Source organism: Tamandua tetradactyla, chromosome 5, assembly GCF_023851605.1.
Source record: "Tamandua tetradactyla isolate mTamTet1 chromosome 5, mTamTet1.pri, whole genome shotgun sequence".
Lineage (NCBI taxonomy): Eukaryota > Metazoa > Chordata > Mammalia > Pilosa > Myrmecophagidae > Tamandua > Tamandua tetradactyla.
Genome location: NC_135331.1, coordinates 64443603 through 64462483, shown reverse-complemented (window position 1 = coordinate 64462483; position 18881 = coordinate 64443603). Strand labels below are relative to the sequence as shown.

The 18881-nt window shown below is 34.0% G+C and overlaps 1 protein-coding gene across 5 annotated transcripts in view; it reads left to right on the top strand.

Annotated features, from left to right (window-relative positions):
- ZBBX (zinc finger B-box domain containing) overlaps positions 1 to 18881 on the top strand; it is a 144370-nt gene that overhangs the window by 26021 nt on the left and 99468 nt on the right. For all 5 annotated transcript variants that reach the window (XM_077160956.1, XM_077160955.1, XM_077160959.1 and 2 more), the window contains one exon: positions 2613 to 2708. In XM_077160956.1, the coding sequence (XP_077017071.1) occupies positions 2613 to 2708 (96 nt within the window). The remainder of the gene's footprint in view (positions 1 to 2612; positions 2709 to 18881) is intronic.

The following is an 18881-nucleotide window of genomic DNA, read 5'->3' as shown; positions in this document are numbered from 1 at the left end:
GTTAGAATTAGAATTAACTAATTAATTAGCATTAACTGGTCTGGTCTTGATCAAATTAAATTAACAAGATATTTGCTAAAACTATACTTGGGCATTTTGTCATCGAAGAAGCACCTGTAGTGAACTGGAACCCTTTCTACGTTTTAGCATGTTCCTGCCAGTAGTACAAACTGCCTAAAAAGATTTTCCAGTTGGTGGTCATTTTAACCCAATTTAAATCCAAATGCTTGCATAACAAAATATATAAGCTTACTCTGCAACTCCAGCTTTGATCTTGTAGTCTACAAACACCCATTTGACTACTTTCATTAAAAGTCTATCATTAACAGATTCTTGGCTTAGAATTATATGCTGAAATTGGTTTTCAGTTCTCTACATTGTAAAAATAGTGCCAATTATTTAGGAAAAATTCAGAAAAATATTAGCAGGTATTTTAAATAAAAATTACTAGAGAATGCATTTTCAAATCTATACAATAATGCTAGCACATATTTATGTGAAATTATATCTTTTTAATTGATTTAACTGTTAAAATTTATGAATTTAGGATAATACTAAATCATCCTAATAATGATAATAATTATCATCATTTCTCTAAGAGAAATCTTTGAGGGAAAAGTGAAACCGGTAGGAATAGGTCCCATGCTAGGGAAAATGTTTGTTTTTCTTGTACTTAAAGAATTCTTCTTCTGTACAGCTAATCACGTTTGAAAAAATGCATTTGGGTTTTGATAAATACTAGATCGTGCAGTCATTTGAAATATTTTATTTTATCATATATTTTATCAAGGGTTTTCAGTAAATCATGAGGATTGAGATTACTAGTCAATGATTGACTTAATGGTTAGTATTGTGTGCTGAGCTTTGGGTCTCAGAAGACCCTGAGCTTTGAGCTGGATTGTGGGGTGGAAATTCTGGCTCTGCCATTATTTGCTGCATGACTGTGGGAAAATTGTTTAGCATTATACTTCTTCACATCCTTATCTTCACAATGGAGGTAACCTGGTCATTCCACCGTTCCAGGGAGAAAATATGAAATTAAATGAGGTAAAGCACACAGAGGCCTCAGAACAGTGAGCAGTGCTCACTAAATGTCGCGCATATTGCTATTGATACTAGTTTCTAGCCCCCCTTTTAAATTTCATTTTCATGATATGAAATTGATTATTCCTTTAATCTTTCTTTTTGTGCGTGGCCCTAATTTTACTTAACTAATCTGGCTATCTATGATAGGTAGTGGTGTTGTCACATGGAGATTTCCTGCACAATTAAAAAAAAAAATTAATGGACTTAAAAATCTCCTATTTTGCTTTTAGTAAGTTTAGTCTTCATTTCTGCATCATGTTCTTTCTAGAACCTTGCCGCCCAGCGTGTGGTTTGCACAACCAGCAGCAGCATGAGCCTCACCTGGGAGCTTATTAGATGCAGAATCTCAGGTCCCATCCTGGACCTACGCAGTGACAGGGACCCCAGCTGATTCACATGCACATGGCGGTTCGAGAAGCATGTGCCAAGTCAAGGCAGGAGAGCTTCATGGACCTCTTGCCAGCCTGCCCCAGCTGCTTCACACGGTTGTTTCCCCACATGAGGAGAGGGGAAGGGAGGAAGAATGATGGTAGGCACCCTGAAGGGAGAAGGAATGAAGGAGGGTCAACTGAGTAGTGAGCTTCTCGACACACACTTTCAGGTGCCATCTCGCCAAGCCTCATACTTTCTTATTTTGCGCTACTGGTGGTTCTTCTCAACTGGGACAAGCTCCTGGGGGGTCTTTAGCAGTCAGCACTGCTTTTTATTATATTGTCAGTGGTTCAACTGCATGGTAGTAAGCTCACTTGCAGTAAAAATTCTGTTTTCTTCATTCTTTAAGTTTCAGTGTTGCTTGACACCATTATCAGTACAAGTATATCACATGATTCAACTAATCCATAAAATTTAAAATTAGTTTAATGTTGTAGAGAATTTAGATGATAAATATAAACTTGTCTAAATTCATTTCACCAGTTATCAGCATCACTGACATTTTGATGCAGTTCCATTGTTTTTTTTTTTTTTTTTTTCCTTTTTACAGACTTACCCTTTGGGACTCTCCCCTGAAAATTTAAAAAACCATATTTGAGAATTACCAGTGAAGGAGTGCCATTCAAAGAAGGGTATGGGGATTATGGGAGGCAAATCGTATATATATTATGTATCATTTGAAACTAATTGCGCTATGTAAATTCATGCAAAGAGATAAAATAGCTCATAAAATGAAGTAGTTTTTACACAAAGATAATGCTGTTTAATTTTTACCAGGTCAAGAGGTTTCTGGTTGTTTTGTGATTTATCCAGCAACAGTATATAAATACATCCATCTAACGCATATACTTAACATATGCGTTATAGCTATTATATTTACTTTGATATGGGAATAATTAGAGTTTGCAAGTTATTTGCCACAAAAGTGTTCAGTCTTAACAGGGATCAATGGTTGTCCCAGCTTCCTTGGGCTTCTCAATTCGGATAACATCTGGGTATAGTATTAGAGAAACTGTTTGCATAAAGATGTCATTTTTCTTCAAGTCATACTATTATGAGTTTGTATGATTTTTTTTTTTTTGATATATTTCAAGGTATGTCTTGAATGTGGAGAAGATTATTGCTCAAGCTGCTTCGCTAAAATTCACCAGAAGGGGGCACTGAAGCTCCATAGAACAACTCTTTTGCAGGTATAACTTTTAAAAATGCTTTACTTGTGGTGTATTTATAAAATGTTTCAACATAAAGACGTTTAAAACATGTTTGATTATCTAGAATTCAGGATGATTTACATCAATTTCTAAAATTCTATTATGTACAGATAGTCTTTACTTGTATCTTAAAATTATACTGAACACTAATTCTGGATTTTATTTTGCTGTTTAAACTGTGTTTTAATATAGTTCCTGAAACACTTAGCTTGATTAGAGTGTTTAGATTAGGCATTCTTTGTGTGAACTTGACATTTAAAAATTAGGCAATATTTTTAACTATTGTGGTTTCACATAGCACACAATTTATTTTATGTTATTTTGACCTGGTTTATAAATAGAAATATTTCATGTATTCTTTTCATGTTTATTTTAAAAATTAGTCTTTTCTTTGTCTTCACTCATTATCATTTAAATTGACTTATCTCTCAAGTTTCTACCTTTCCTTCTACCTTTTTTCTCCTGACAGTCACTGTTTTTGAAATGCCTAAACTCAAATCCTATTAGAGATTTAAAACTGTAATACTTAAACAACAAGTGTGACTTAGATACAGACGTCACATTACACCAGTTACATTTCATGATGCATTCATTTGTCGTAGAGTTCATTCATTCATTGTATAGTAATTTATTCAACGGATATTTTTGAGTGCCTTCTCGGAAACCCCAGCCTGTGCTAGGAAGTGACACTAAACAGATGACTAATGCTAGGATCTCACTCTTAATGACTTGCAAATAAAAGGAACAGGGTACAGGTGGACAATTAAGAACCAAGGACCTTTTGCAACTTGTTGAGAAGTTTGCATGCTACTTTACAGGCAAAGGAAGGAGGAGATCAGTTGTGTTTTTACAAAGAAAACTCTGGTAACTTTCATTCCTTACCTGTTACTTCAATATGTGTATGAGTAGCTCTCTAGGATACTAATGACCCAAGTCATGATAACTGTAAAACCTAAAATAGACCTTACACATGTCAATATTTACTAGCATCAATTACTTATAACTAGGCACTCAATGGTTAGAGCCGCTGGGCAGAAATGAGGGAGGGGTGAGAAGAACAACCTGCTGCTCCCTTCTGCCAGGACATTACAATTAGACAGCTGGGACATGAGAATCAGTATAAAAATGAGTATAATTATTTAATACGGTAGTAATATAAATATACCTAAAGACACTCTGCTTTTAGGTAAAGAGCATAATTATGCCTCTGTGAGTTCATATTAGGAATTTTTCATTCATGTATTTGTTCACATTTTATCACTTATCATGCAGTGTATTAAAGGACTGTGGTAGCTGTTACAGAATATATAAAAATGAATGAGATGTGACTCTTTCCCCTAACTACAGTATTTGAGCTCCAAGATTTATCTAAGTCTGTTACCTTTCCTCTGTGTCTCTCCGTCCCTCCCTTCTGCTTCTTTCCCCTGTTTATTTTTTCCTTCCCCTACTTACTTTCTCTGCACCGCACATGCACCCCCTTTCACACAGGCACGTGCAATCAATTTCAGTCACACTTTGCTTTTGATATGCCATATTGTTATCTAAAGGTAGATATAATATGGATAAAATTATGCTTACTAAAAGCAATACTGCACCAAGTAAAGTATATTATTATTTTCTGAATATTGAAGCTTTTTCTATTCCATAATTATGTCATTATAATGGACAAATCCCACATCTTAATGTAGAAGAATGTGATCTTTGTAGATTAAAATTTTATAAAATTCTAAATATAGAATTGATTGGGGAAGTGAGAGAACTTCCCCAATATTAACTTCCCCAATAATATTTACTGAGTATTTACTTCATGTTATACGCTGTTTTTTTTATACCACCATCGTCACGTTTTCTTGGTTTTGTTGCAGTGGAGGAAAGCTTGGTAAGCTACAGATAGTAGGATGGCATTTAGGTCCTGGTAAATCCAAAATTGTAGAAGACACATTTGTCTTTAAAAGTAAACTTAAATGAATTTCATAATATGTATAAAAATCAAGAAAGCATGACAACTGATAGCACATCCTCGATTGTTTTTTTTTTGCAAATAAGATGGTTCTTTTGTGTCTATAAAACTGGAGTTCAGTAATACGGAGCTGTGTGTATTCCATGTTTACGTACGTCCTCTGTACTGCACTGTGCTTGGCGGAATCCAGAGTGGCTGCTGGTGCTGTGAGGGGGAATGGATAAAGTTGTGAAGTATATTATCCTCCAGGAAGGCAAACTGTGACGTTTACACTTAGAAAAACCATGCAGGGACAGAGTGTACTGGGAGCTCAGCATAGGTTGCAGCGCCTCCATTTTTAGGTAATATTGCTTCACTTACCCAGATAGCTAAGTAATGTAATACTTTAAGGGAAATAATTTTCCCAGATAATTTAAGCTAATTTGTCCATTCATTCATGTAACAGAACATTTAAATTAAAAAAAAAAAAAAACCAACAACCTTCTTTTGGGGGGGAAGAAAACTATTTCAAAATGTATTACATATTCCCGTGTTGGTAAACAGAATAAAGTGAACTCAGTTACACTAAATATTGGTGACTGTGCCCATTATTTTGACTACCAGGTATTATTTCTCTATAAGAAAAAAAGACCTCAAATAGCTGCTGGAGTATAACTACATATTCCCCTTCAAAGATCTGCTGCTGTGGTTAGTTCTTCGCTTTCTCCTATATCGTGGCCTTGCCTGTTCTCTTCCATCACTTTTTGACTTTAATTCTCATTTTCCTTTTAGCTCTCTGCCTTTTTCTTCCATCTGCTGTCCTCTGTTTAACCTTTAGTTTTTTTTCCAGCCTTTGCTCTTTTCTTTCCTTGCTTCCATCCTTCTCCTCTATCTTCCCCTGTGTATTGAAGTTCTCGTTGAAATTGAGCCTTGGCCTTGATGGACATTTCTTAGCAACGACTGGCTGTCTCTTTCTGCTTAGAGTTCATTAATCAGTCATACAGTGTTTCCATTTTCCAAAATTTTGATAACTGTTAAAGAGGCTTTTTTTTCATTGACTCCTGAATTCATGCCTAATTCTCAGACTTAATCTGAGAAGCAAGGGCAGACATCTGATATCTGAATATTAGGCATTGCTATATAAAAGCATTCCTATATAAAAAAAACTAGCATTTTGTACTAATGGATGTTATACTTTATATTCTTTAACCCATGCTGGTATTTCCAGTTATTATAAATTATTATCAAATTTGATAGTTATAAAACAATTTCAGTCCCCATCCTACAACCCAGTGAATTTTTACAAAGTTCACAAACAATAGGGATCATTTTGTACCAGTGTATCTAATTTTACTTATGAGATAAACCCCTGAGAAATTGAAAGTAAACTATTTCCACATTAACTAACATACATTTCAAAGGAGCTTTCTTTTTAGTTATGATTGATTTATATTTGGCAGTGATTTAAACACTTCAAATTTCTGTTCCTGCTCCAGTGTCTCTTAAATAGTTAATTGTCTCTAAAATAAAATATAAGTGCATGAGGAGAATTCCTAAGAATGAAAATTCTACTTCCATATTTACAAAGATTTTCAATGCTAAATTGAAAAAAAATGTCTTTTTTTCAGTGAGTAAGCCTAACATTGATGAAAAATATGTTCTTAATGTATCAGGCATTCCATATTACTTTTAACAACAAATGATCAGACAGAAGACATGAGGTTAATAAGAGAGAATAGAATTTTGGGGGGTGGCAAACTGAAGGCATTCTTCTTTGAAATATGGCACTTTGAACAGGAGAATGGATTAAGTAAATCCGTAATGGATGATGGAAAATATATATATTCTTAATTGGAATTCATATTTTCTTAACTGGAGAGGAGAGACTTTGGGAGGGTGGGTGTTGGTTAGTAAGGAGAAAACATAATTGAGAAAGAGGGAATTGAATTATTATATTTCCATGTTTTCGGTATGAAGGGCTCATATGCAGCTTTTTCCTTTTTTTTTTTTTTATGTCTAAGGAAAGGTAAGTGTATATATGGATTTAGGTAGAAAAATATGTATGCCTGAACCAACTTACAGGAAAATAATTACTGGGTAGAATCTCAGGTATTGACAGAATACAATTTATGCTTACTAACTTTATGGTTTTTTAATGCTAAATATCACCTTTTAGGCACATTATCGTTACTCTCTTAATGTTCAGAATTATACAGTATTTTTAGATCATAGCTAGTCATTTAGGATAATGTTAAGATTACTTGGGATGATCTTAATATACCAGTTCTAAACACTTGGCATAAACATAAAGTAGATGTGCTGGTGTGCCTCCCAGATTTTCCTTTTCAGAACTGAAACCCTCACTTCTCTTGCTGCCTGAAGGGTCACTTACTGGTGTTGCTTGCTGATGAATCATAGTTGAGACCCTCCCCTGGAATTGCCTTTGTTCAAAGGGAACTGCCTCTTTCTTTGGAGGCAACCAGTCCAATATCTGGCTACACAAGTGTTTAGTTTCCTAGGGTGCTCAAGCAAATACCATGAACTGGATCAGGTTAAACAATGGGAATTCATTTGCTCATGGTTTGAGGCTTAGAAAAAGTCCAAATCATTCCTCCTGAAGACTGTGGCATTCTGGGGCTGGCTCCCGGCTGCCTGAACTTGCCACATGGCAAAGGCGCTTGGTGCCATCTCCCTTCTCTTCCAGGTTCCATTGATGTTCAGCTTCTGGCTACTCCCTCTGTGGCTTTCTTTCTCTTTGTATTCATTCTGCTTATAGAGGGCTCCAGTAATAGAATTAAGTTCCATTCCTAATTTGGCTTGACCACCCCTTAACTGAAGGAAAACCTCATCAAAGGTCCTACTTACACTGGGTTCACACCCATAGGAATGGATTAGATTTAGGAAGACATTTTTCTGGGCTTCAAACCACTACAGAGAGGGCATAAAATCCTAGCAGCCTCCTTGGGGAAAACTTTGACAGCCCTTCAGTGCCCCTCCCATGCCATTGCAATTTCATTCAAGTATTGTTTTCTCTTTACTCACTTGCCCACAGGTTTTCTTCGTAGAGTACTCCCCAGTAAAAGTCCTGCAGGCAAATCTTAGCACCTGTTTCCAGGGAACCTGACCTATGACAATGTGCAGTTCAGAGTAAAATGACAGATAATTGTTTGCCTAATTTTAGAGGATGTTGGTTTTTGAAGGCCAAGACCTGGCATCCCTTTCTTTGCTTTCCAAATATCTGATTGGGAAATAGATATTAATTAGAATCAGAAAGTAGAAATAATATCAACTTTATTTCTGATACAATCAGAATTGAAGGTTGTGGCATGGATATTGTATAGTGAAGAATTAATCTTACCTAAAGAAAGTTTTGGCCTTTGTCCTCAGCTACTGGGAGGTAATTTTCAGGCCGCTAGAATGTCCTACCTGAAAGGAGTGTCTTTGATTACTTGGCAGCTTTGGCCAGTGGACAGTCTAACAATGTAATTTATGCTGTGGGCTTTGGTAGTAATTTCAACTATGTTCTAGACAACATACATACGGTAGATATTACTCCTAAATGGTACGTTGCATCTAAACATGGAAAACTGTATAAAATAGTTGGATTAAACCATACCTTGCTGAATGTGGTGAACTTTGTAATTGGCACATCCACTATAGGGCTCTGGAAACTCTGCAAATGGAGATTGGTTCCAGCGGGAAATGAGGCTTCTAAGCCAGGTGTGTGCCTTACTTCTGTGAGCTGTACTGCTCCTGAACTGCTGCAAGGCTCCTGCAGAAGAGGAACACCTGACGCTGTGCTGCTGGCAAATGGTTGTTTCTGTCCTTATATATCTGAGGAGACACGTGTCAAGTGTAGCTAGTGGGGCGGGCCACGGTGGCTCAGCAGGCAAGAACGCTTGCCTGCCATGCCAGAGGACCCGGGTTCGGTTCCTGGTGCCTGCCCATGTTTAAAAAAAAGAGTAGCTGGTGACAGTCTCATGAGTATGCAAGTTTTTTTTTTTTAACCCATTTGTACTCCTTGGTGGGCATTGGGGTTGAATTTTTGATTAACCAAAATTTCAAAAACAGATTGCTAGGCTACCCAAATAATAAATGAAGTGCCCTTGTACAAGCATCATTGAAAAAATTTTTAAATGGCTTTATTGAGATTTAATTCACATGCCAAACAATTCCCCAATTTAAAGCATACAATTCAGTGGATTTTAGTATATTTACAGACCATCATCCCAATTAATTTTGGATAATTTTCACCTCAAAAAGAAACCCCATGCGCTGTAGCTTTACTATCCAGGCTCCCCTATGTTTCACCCATTAGCCCTCAGCAACCACTAATCTACTTTCTGTCCCCATAAATTTGCCTATGCTGGACATTTCATATCAATGGAGTCAAATAATATGTGGTCTTTTGTGACTGGCCTCTCTCACCATAATGTTTTCAGAGCTCATCCATGTCGTGGCACATGCCAATACTTCATCCCTTTTTATGGCTGAATGATATCCTATTGTATGGATATGTGATATTTTGTTTATTCATGTTTCTACTTTTTGGCTGTTATTAATAATGCTGTTATGAACATTTGTATATAAGTTTTTGTGTGGACATATGTTTTCATTTCTCTTGGGTATATACTTAGGAGGGAAACTGCTGGGTCATATGGTAACTGCATTTTTAATAATTTGAGGAATTGCCATACTGCTTTCCAAAGTGATTATGCTATTTTGCATTCCCACCTGCAGTTTGTGAGGGCTCTGATTTCTCCGTATCCTAGCCAACACTTGTTATCTGACTTTCTGTAACTAGCATCCTAGAGGGTGTGAAGGGGCATTTCACTCCAGTTTTTTTTTTTTTTTCTCACTCTAGTTTTGATTTGCATTTCTCTGATGACTAATGATGTTGGGCATTTTTTCCTCATACTTATCAGCTATTTGTATATGTTCTTTGAAGAAATGTTGACAGGAACTTTTTAGGATATAGGACAGTTTAATAGACTAATATTCTTTTGGATGTCAATATTACAAAATGCTATGAAAAGAGAAATGAAGACAATTGAAAGGGGTGGGGAGGAGGGAGGGTAGGTCTGCTGTAACCATTGGTGAAGAGTTGTAAGAGCATGAATGATTGGGAAGTATATCATATAATCAAGTGACAGACTCAACAACATAGTAAAGAATTTAGTTGCAGCACAAGGGTTTAGTGAAGAGATGGATTTCAATGGGAAAGGAGGGTGTTTTTGTGATGTTCATGTATGAAAGGGAGTCTTTAAGATAAAATGTATATTTGCAAGCTCAGAACCTGTCAGAGCTGTTGGGAGGATCAAATTCAATGACAACCCAAATATTAAAGTATTCTGTTCATAGCGGGTACTACATACCTTAGGTTTTATTAGTTAGGATTAAGGTATTAATAGAGATTCAATCCAATTCCTATAGATCTACATTTAGAATCTAGAAAATAAAGTGGTATTAATGATAATGAGTCAAAAGAATTAATGAAATGCTTAATTTTGCTTTTAGGCTGTTTCGAAAGTCTGCAGATTTCCAAAGGCTTTTATAAAACTTGAAGTTTTAGAGCTCAGTGTATCAGAGTATGTTAAACATTCCTTCCAATTAAAGAAAAATAGAATCTCAATTTTGGAGGGGACCATAAAGACATTAGTCCAACATATATCTGACCTTTAATCAGTCCTCTTTATAATAAGCAAGAGGCCACGTTGAGCATAGATATTTGAGGAGCCTTTATATTTTGCACATGCTACTTATGGTATTTCAATTAAAAAACATATTTTTATTGATAAAACAACATGCAAACACAAACGTTGTTAACATGCAAACATTCCATACATGGTATGCATTCAATGGCTTACAATATCGTCACATAGTTGTGTAGTCATCACCACGATCATTTTTTAGAACATTTGCATCACTCTGGGAAAAAAAAGAAAAAGAAAAAAGAAAGAAGTAATACATACCATACCCCTTAACCCTCCCTCCCATTGACCACTAGTGTTTCCATCTAACCAATTTGTTTAACCTTTGTTCCCCCTATTATTTGTTTACTGTTTTAATCCATATTATTTACTCATCTGTCCATTTCTAGATAAAGGGAGCATCAGACACAAGGTTTTCACAATCAAACAGTCACGTTGTAAAAACTGTATCGTTATACAGTCATCTTCAAGAATCAAGACTACTGGAACACAGTTCTATAGTTTCAGGCTTCCCTTTAGCCACTCAAATATACCATAAACTGAAAAGGAATTTCTATATGATGCATAAGAATAACCTCCAGGATAACCTCTCAACTCGGTTTATTGCAAGTTTTCCAAATGGATTTTGACATATTTTATGGTATTTTTGTTTACTACATTTTATATTCATTAGTCCTTATGGTATAAAAATCACCCAATTTTAACAGCAATGCCATATTTGAAGTCCAAATATGACAAATTAGTGATTGCTATTTGCTAGTGAGTTTATTCTGTTCTGTCTAAAAAACTTTTACTGAAATCAATGCATATAAAATCATCTATTCCTTATGTAGCTCAAGTGTGAGTAATTGCTGAAAGCAGCTAACTCATCTGAATGTGTTACACATGTAATATTAGTTGAAAACAATAGTACTTGCTAAGATAATTAATATAGTGCATAATTATATGGCATCAGAAATGCAAATAGAAAGCAAGATTGCAGGTGTGAATTTCATGCATTATTTTCTTGTTGCGATTCTAGCTCAGTTTGAGACTGTTCTCTAGGTAGATATTTTTAATGTAATAAAAATGTGAAAGACATCACCATTTAGACTTAAATCATATTTTGTTATTCTTCTCCATGCCATCTGATTTAGAAATGTTTGACAAAATGTTGCTTATCTGAGCTATTATATTTATATATTTTGTCTTATTTTAAAATATCTTGACTGAATTAGATGTGTTTTATTTCATTCTTTTCATATATTACTCTCTAGGAATATTAATTATTTAATCCAATTTAGTTTTATTTGGCATGCTGTCTGTTGAATGGGAAACGGCACTTATAATAAGGGTCATGTGTCTAGGTCCTTGCTTTTTGATTTTTATTATCTATTTATGTGACAAGGAAGAATAATAATACATAAATCTTTTATTACTAAAGCTTGTAGTTTCCATTAGACCTTTGGAGGAATGATACATCTATGGGTCTTTTAAGGTCTGTTAAGACTTAGACTTATATGATACTGAAATAAGCAACAAATGCCAGCCATCTGAATTTCACATTTCCAGGGATTACTATCCAGTTTGCACAAAGTATGTTTTTTTTATATCATCGATGTTTTTGTATATTCATGGACATTCCATATCTGATTTTAGAAATATGATGAGTAGCATTGAACTTGTAAGAACATGATTCTGTTTTGAGTTCCCCAGTTACAAGTTTCAAATATTTACATGTAAATATTTAATTTACTCTTATTCTTCATGTATTTATATGGGGACTTTTTCAAATTCTGTTATCTAGTTCCATTTATCTGCTATAAGGAAATTTCTGCTATATGCCTCTCTACTTTTTCCAACTGTCCTGAATTTAGCTGTTTTTCCTTTTTCTTTGGTTCTAACAGTAGTGTGGAAACTTTGATCAATTCATTTATGGATAACCTTTTCTTCACCTTTCATAGAGAACTTAGAATTGACTCTATGATAAAGTCTACTTTTGGGGAAAAAAATTGTACCAAGATTATCTGTAATAATGGATGCATCGAAGAAACAAAATAACAGTCTATGTATATAAGATATATTTTAATAATGTTGGAAAATTGAAAGATAAAGCTCATCTTTTTCATACTTGATTAATGGATTATTATTTTCAAAATTATAGAATTTTATGAGTAATTACTGTTACTTTGCAAAGATATTATTTTCACTCAGTGGGAATTTAATGGGCTTATTGAAACCTATCATCCATGATAATTTGAGGAATTTGCTTATCTGCTTTGTGTAGCTGGTCTCTCTTCTTTTCACTATAGCCCTATCAGAGAAATTGAATCTGATTTGTTATTACCCGTTTTAGATGATGGAATCCTTATACTATCATCATGCAATGCATTCAATGAAATGTATAATTAGAAGCATACTAGCAAGATAATCTGTAGAGGTTTCTCTGAATAAATACTCTGGAGCAAATGTTTTGAAGAATATTATTAAAGGAGTTTATTTTGTTATTAAGCACAGTTCTCCAGTATACAAGTATTCTTGCCGTAATATGATATATGAGTCTTGAAAAAACACCCACCTAAAATAACAGGGCTTGAGGTAAAATTATGGTGCTTTGTAAACAGACTTAAAACCAAGTAATAATCCTAATAAAGACACTTGCACGTACGACCTGAGGATTTGGGATTTCTTCTCTGTGATGTGGGTCCTGGTGGCATTTGCTTTTAAGAGAAATTGTTTTCATCAAAATGAAAAGTCTGGATCAAGGTGTTGCCTCCTCTATTAATCTATTGTTTTAATTTAGGAGGAACATGTAGCTTTTTCATCTGCAATCATAGTGTTTCCAAATAGCTTAACTTAGTTGAATGCATGTTTTTCTTCAAACCAGTAAAACAGCCAGTACTTGTACTAAGGGAAGGGATTTTTATATATTTTTCATCTTTTGTCTTAATATCTTCCTGTATTGCTAAGATTTTGGCTTTAATTGTGTAAAGATTGTTTCTGATTGCTTCACCATACTAATATGATAGAAAAGAAAAACTTAAAATCAGTAAAACTTCTGAGTTATATTGACATCATCCCTAGTTTACCACTTGTGAGTGGGATAATTCATATCAAAGAACCAGTACAAATTACTTGGGAAAATATTCTTTATATGGGAGGGAAGTATTTTCTCAAAAATGAGTCCCCTCAAAGTATTTCTATATAAGCAATTTTTAAAAATCCTATTAGTACACAATTTTATCCTTCCAAAATCACTTTATAGTTAAAGCAATCCTAGTTCAAACCATATTTAACAATTACTGCAACCAAAGAATTTACAATATTTTTGAAGTTCTGCTGTAATGTAATTTTTCTCTTTGTATGTGTGTATCTCCACCTCTATCTCTATTTCCATAGCAAATTCAAATGAATAACAGAACTCTTCTGTAGAGTTTAGAATTTCAGTTTTTTTCTTAAGTGCAAGGCTGTTGTTGCAACAAATCTCTTCTACCTTAAATTTTGCAATTGAAAAATCAATGAAAGGTAATGCTATGAAAATAGACATTCCACAGTTTTTGTTCTCACACTTGAGAAGTAGCAGAAGTCCTAACTGTAAACTTCTTTGAGCTGGAACTTTCTGTCAATTTCAGTATGATCATTAATATTTATCACTGGATAGCTCAAGGTTTTGGATGATGATGGTAGTTAGAGTTTCGAAACACTGACACTACCGTAAAACGTATCATTTTTCCAACTAAACTAAAACTTTTACTTTTGGATCTTAACTTCTGCAAGGTGCCATCCATTCCAAAATACTATAAAACATCAACATTCTTTACTTTGATTAATGATACATTGTCAGAGTGATGAATTCTTCTAGACTGTAATTTGAAAGATAATATCATTCTAGGGGGAAAAAAGTTCCTGTGAGAATTTAGAACTGTTACCTGATGAAATCCTACTATCATATAGTGTAGTGAAAGATGTGGAGGATTCTGGAAGTACTGCCAGTAAATCATATTCTTTGGTTGTAGTCTAAGCTTTTATCCTACATTGAGATATATGATTTACTATGTGTCCTAAAGGTTGTTTTCGTTTTATTTTAAAATATTTTTTTAACATGTAAAGCAGTTGCACAAGTTATTTTATTCATTTTCAGTGTCCTCCTCCTCCCATTGCTACCTATTAGTATTTACATATTTAAATTTTCAAATTTGGAAAATGTAAAGAAAAATATCTTTAAATACAGTTTTAAAATTTGAAAATATTTTATTCATATATGGTCAGTGTTATGATTCTTAATATGCACAGTTATCTTTTTTTGTAAAATCCTTTATAACATAACTTTCAGTTCTTATTGTTACTTATTCTTTAAAATGATGGTTGTTATTAAATGAAAGATAATGCATTTTGCATTGTATGTATAGTGAATATCTAGATGTGACTCTCCAAGCTTAGACAAAAGGCTGCAGGTATACCTAACAAACCGTTAACAGTTGATATCCCAAGAGAATATGTTTTATAGATGGGGAGGAATCACCATTTCTTGAAATATTTTACTGTGGTGGGATTATGGTTTGTTTTTACTATATTTCTGTAATTTAAAGAAATTAAATTGTTGCTAATTTAAGGCTAGGTCCACGTTATTATTTCTCAATGGAAATACTTTTGGCATTTTGGACAAGAGATTTCTTCTTCAGCTGTACCATCCCTCACATTTCAGAACATTTTTAAACTAGGTTACCACCCACTAAATGTCAGAATTTCTCTCCAGTGATTGTGAAAGTGTAGAACATCTTCCCGCGTGTTGGGTAGGACTCTTTGTGCTAATGTAATAGCAAAAAAAGATTTGTTGTTGCTGAAGGCCTCACAAACATTCATTGAATGGGGATATGGATGACGTAGCTGAATTATAGGAAAAATCAGAACTGGGAATTGGAGAGCTGTGGGAGCCCAGGCAGCACTCTTTCTTCCATTTTCCACTTTGGTTTTTCCTTGTATATCTACTTTATTATTTTCCTGTAATTTAAGGAATAAAATATGAATTTACATAATACAGGATTAGTCACATAGGAATCAAATATCCTTTTAATGACAGCAAATCCAAATTCTCATGAACTTGACATGAATTAGCTACCCACTTACTGTCCAGTGGATGATGGTCAAAGGGGCAGAAATATGTTGAGCAGTTATGTCTGGTGGCCTGGTGGGGAAGAGAACTGCTGTGAATCAGGGAGAAGTTACCAGAGAAGGGAACATTACTGGGAACTGAGCATTCACCCTAAGTCCTTGCTGCCGTTAGCCATAGTAACACAGGAAGCTACTTGACGATTGAATTTTTTAAAAAGTCAAACTTCTTTTATTTAGGTATAATGTTTATTCCCTGAAATTCACACTGCAACTACAGTTTAATGATTTTTTAAAATAAATTGGAAAATCTGTGCAACTATTGCCATGATCCAGTTTTAGAACATATCCATCACACCAAAAAATTTCCTGGTACTTTTTTTACTGTCAATACATAATCCCAGTCCTAGCTGCAAGCAACTATTGATCTTCCTGTCTCTATAGATTTGTCTTTTCTGGAAATTTCTATAAATGGCTTAATTCATATGTAACCTTTTATGTCTGGCTTTTTTCATTTAGCATGAAATTTCTGAGGTTCTTCCATATTGTTGCATGTATCAGTTAATCATTTATATTTACTGGTGTATAATAGTCCACCTGATGGATCTCCCACATTTTGTTTATCTGGTCATCAGTTGATGGTCATATGGATTGTTTGAACTTTGTGTCTGTTAAAATAATCCTACTGTGAACATTTGCAAACAAATCTTTTTGTGGACATATGTTTTTATGGTTCTTGGGTAGATCCCTAGGAGCAGAATTGTTGTAGCCCAAGGTAAGTAATGGTTAACCTTTTTTTGGAAAAGGTTATTTTCCAAAATGTCTGTTCTATTTATATTCTTTCTAGCATCATGGGAGAGTTTCATTTTTTCAATATCTTCACTAAAACTTGGTATTGTAAGTTTTTTGGATTATAGCAATTCTGGTATATGAGTAGTGCTATCAACATATGGTTTTAATTCACATTTCCTAGTGACTAAAAATGTTACGCATTTTTTCATAATTTCAAGAAATTTTTTGGTGTGATGGATATGTTCTAAAACTGGATTATGGCAATAGTTGCACAGATTTTTCAGTTTATTAAAAAAATAAACTGTAGCTGGTACTTTTTTTTTTCATGCTCAAGCATATACACTTGAGCCCACAATGCTTCCAATTTTGGCTGATTGATTTGTGTATAAAGTATAAGCCAGTTTTCCAGACTTTGGATTGAAAGAAGCTTGACTTTCTTGGATTTTTAGCTTGACTTTCTTGGATCGTCTCTATTCATAATCATATTTTTCCAGTCAGCTGAGACTTGTGGATAGTTTATTTCGGCTCTCCATGGCACTGTCCTTTCCAGGAGCATCCCACTAAAATTTTGTCTGGTTCACTACTTGACACAAATAAGACAAAACTTCAGGCTATCAGGACTGTGGGTTTTCTTTAATAGATGTGTAATATGATTTAGTTTTCAATACCTAGCAACTTTTAAGTATTATAATATTTTTTAGACATTCTAATGAATAAAATAGCATATTATAATATTGTGGTGAATTTCCTTGGTGGCAGTTGGAGTATAGGCCAAGCACTGGCTGTCACTTCATTCTCTTTTTCCATGGAACTCTGGTGAATTTCCAATCTTAGTGATTCTGTTAAATGTTATGCCTCCTAGATAAGAGATAGATGGGTTGTTTGTAGTCAAACAGAATAGAAAATGGATAGCTATTCCAGTGTATAATTGTTGAGTATATTTTTATTAAATACATTTAACTTTTAACTTGTGTTTAATTTTTTCAAAGTTCACTTTTTTTCCCACTCTGCAGGTGATATAAGAGTAAGGTGGAAGGGAAGTCCTTTATTTTTCCTGCAATTTGCTAGTGGTTGTTCAAATATGAAAATAAATAAGCAGAAAAAATTAAAGAAAAATCTAATCCCTGTTTAGGCGACTGTATATAGAATTATAGTCTTTTAAAGGGAAGAACAATACAAGTGTATATGAGATAAAAGTTAAAATTTCAAGTTTCAGGAAAATCAAAAGCAAAATCTATTTTTGTGTTATGAAGTCTAGCATAAATTCAGTAGGGAAAAGGGATTCAGCTAGAAGAAAGAAGTTCTTGGCTCTAATTAAAATCCCCAAGTTTTCTAGCCATTTAGCTTTGAACTAAACTTTCTGAACTTCAGTTTTGTATTTGTGTAATAAGGGCCTTGATATCTGCTCCCTTTCCTTTTATGTGTTTTAAGAATAAGAAAAATAAATATAGGCTCTCTTACATCCAAGAAAAGTAATAATTAGATTTAAAATGTTCTAGGAAAGAAAATCCCAGTGCACTGGCATTTTATTTATTTTAGTTGTGTACTAAATTAATAGAATTTTAAGATCCTCATTTATAGAATTCTATTTTATAGTTATCCATGATGTTTATATTAGTAGTAAATTTAGGAAAGTTATATATTTTTTTGTCTTTTTAGAATCTCTTAATTTGCTACCTAAAAATGTGATAAAATTATTGGAAAATTGATAGCAGTATTCATTTTAGGACTAGAGTAATCTTTGTTTTGGGTTTTTAAATAAAAATGTGTGTTTATATGTTTGCATACACTTGAGTGATATTTCTGCCTTGATAATTCTATACGAAGTTATACTATTGCTTTTTTTTTTACATGGGCAGGCACCGGGAATCGAACCTGGGTCCTCTGGCATGGCAGGCAAGCATTCTTGCCGCTGAGCCACCATGGCCTGCCCTATACTATTGCTTTTGATGTAAAATGAAAATCAGATATATTAACCACCTTTGAAATCCATAGACCTTTATTCCAGGGAATTTAAAATTAGGTTTAGGCTGGATTACTCTGTTAATTATACTCTTTAAAATAAAGGTGTTTTTGGAGGGGTGAAGCATTATCAGTGGCTTGAAATGTTTTAAAATAAGAACAGTGCAAACCTATGCAGGATTTTTGATGAGCATTGGGAAGGTTTGGGGGAAATACCATAGGTTTGCATACTGACTGCAATATGTATGCATAGATCATGTTTGTCATTTTTCATAGATAATTTACTCTGTGTGAAATAGCACTGGTTAATTTGATATTCACTGATTTATTCTAAAATCAGACTGCAGTGAATCACAATAGATTTATGAAAGGTCATAAATACAATTTTCAATGTAATCTTAGCTATTTAAATAGGTAACTAGATAAAAATGAAAAGATCTGCATGAGAATGTATAGAATAATTATTTCTGATGCCTGCTGAATTTTTTTTATGTCTTGAATACATTTGCTAAGAAGTAAGACCTATTTCTTGTTTTTCTGATGCCAGGTTCTCATAGAGCCTGTGAAGATTCTGTTTCTTCCTCCTGGAATTTGGTTCAGTTTCAGATGGAATCCAGAATTCAGCAGCTTTCCCCGATAGGCCTTGTTTAGACCAGGGTA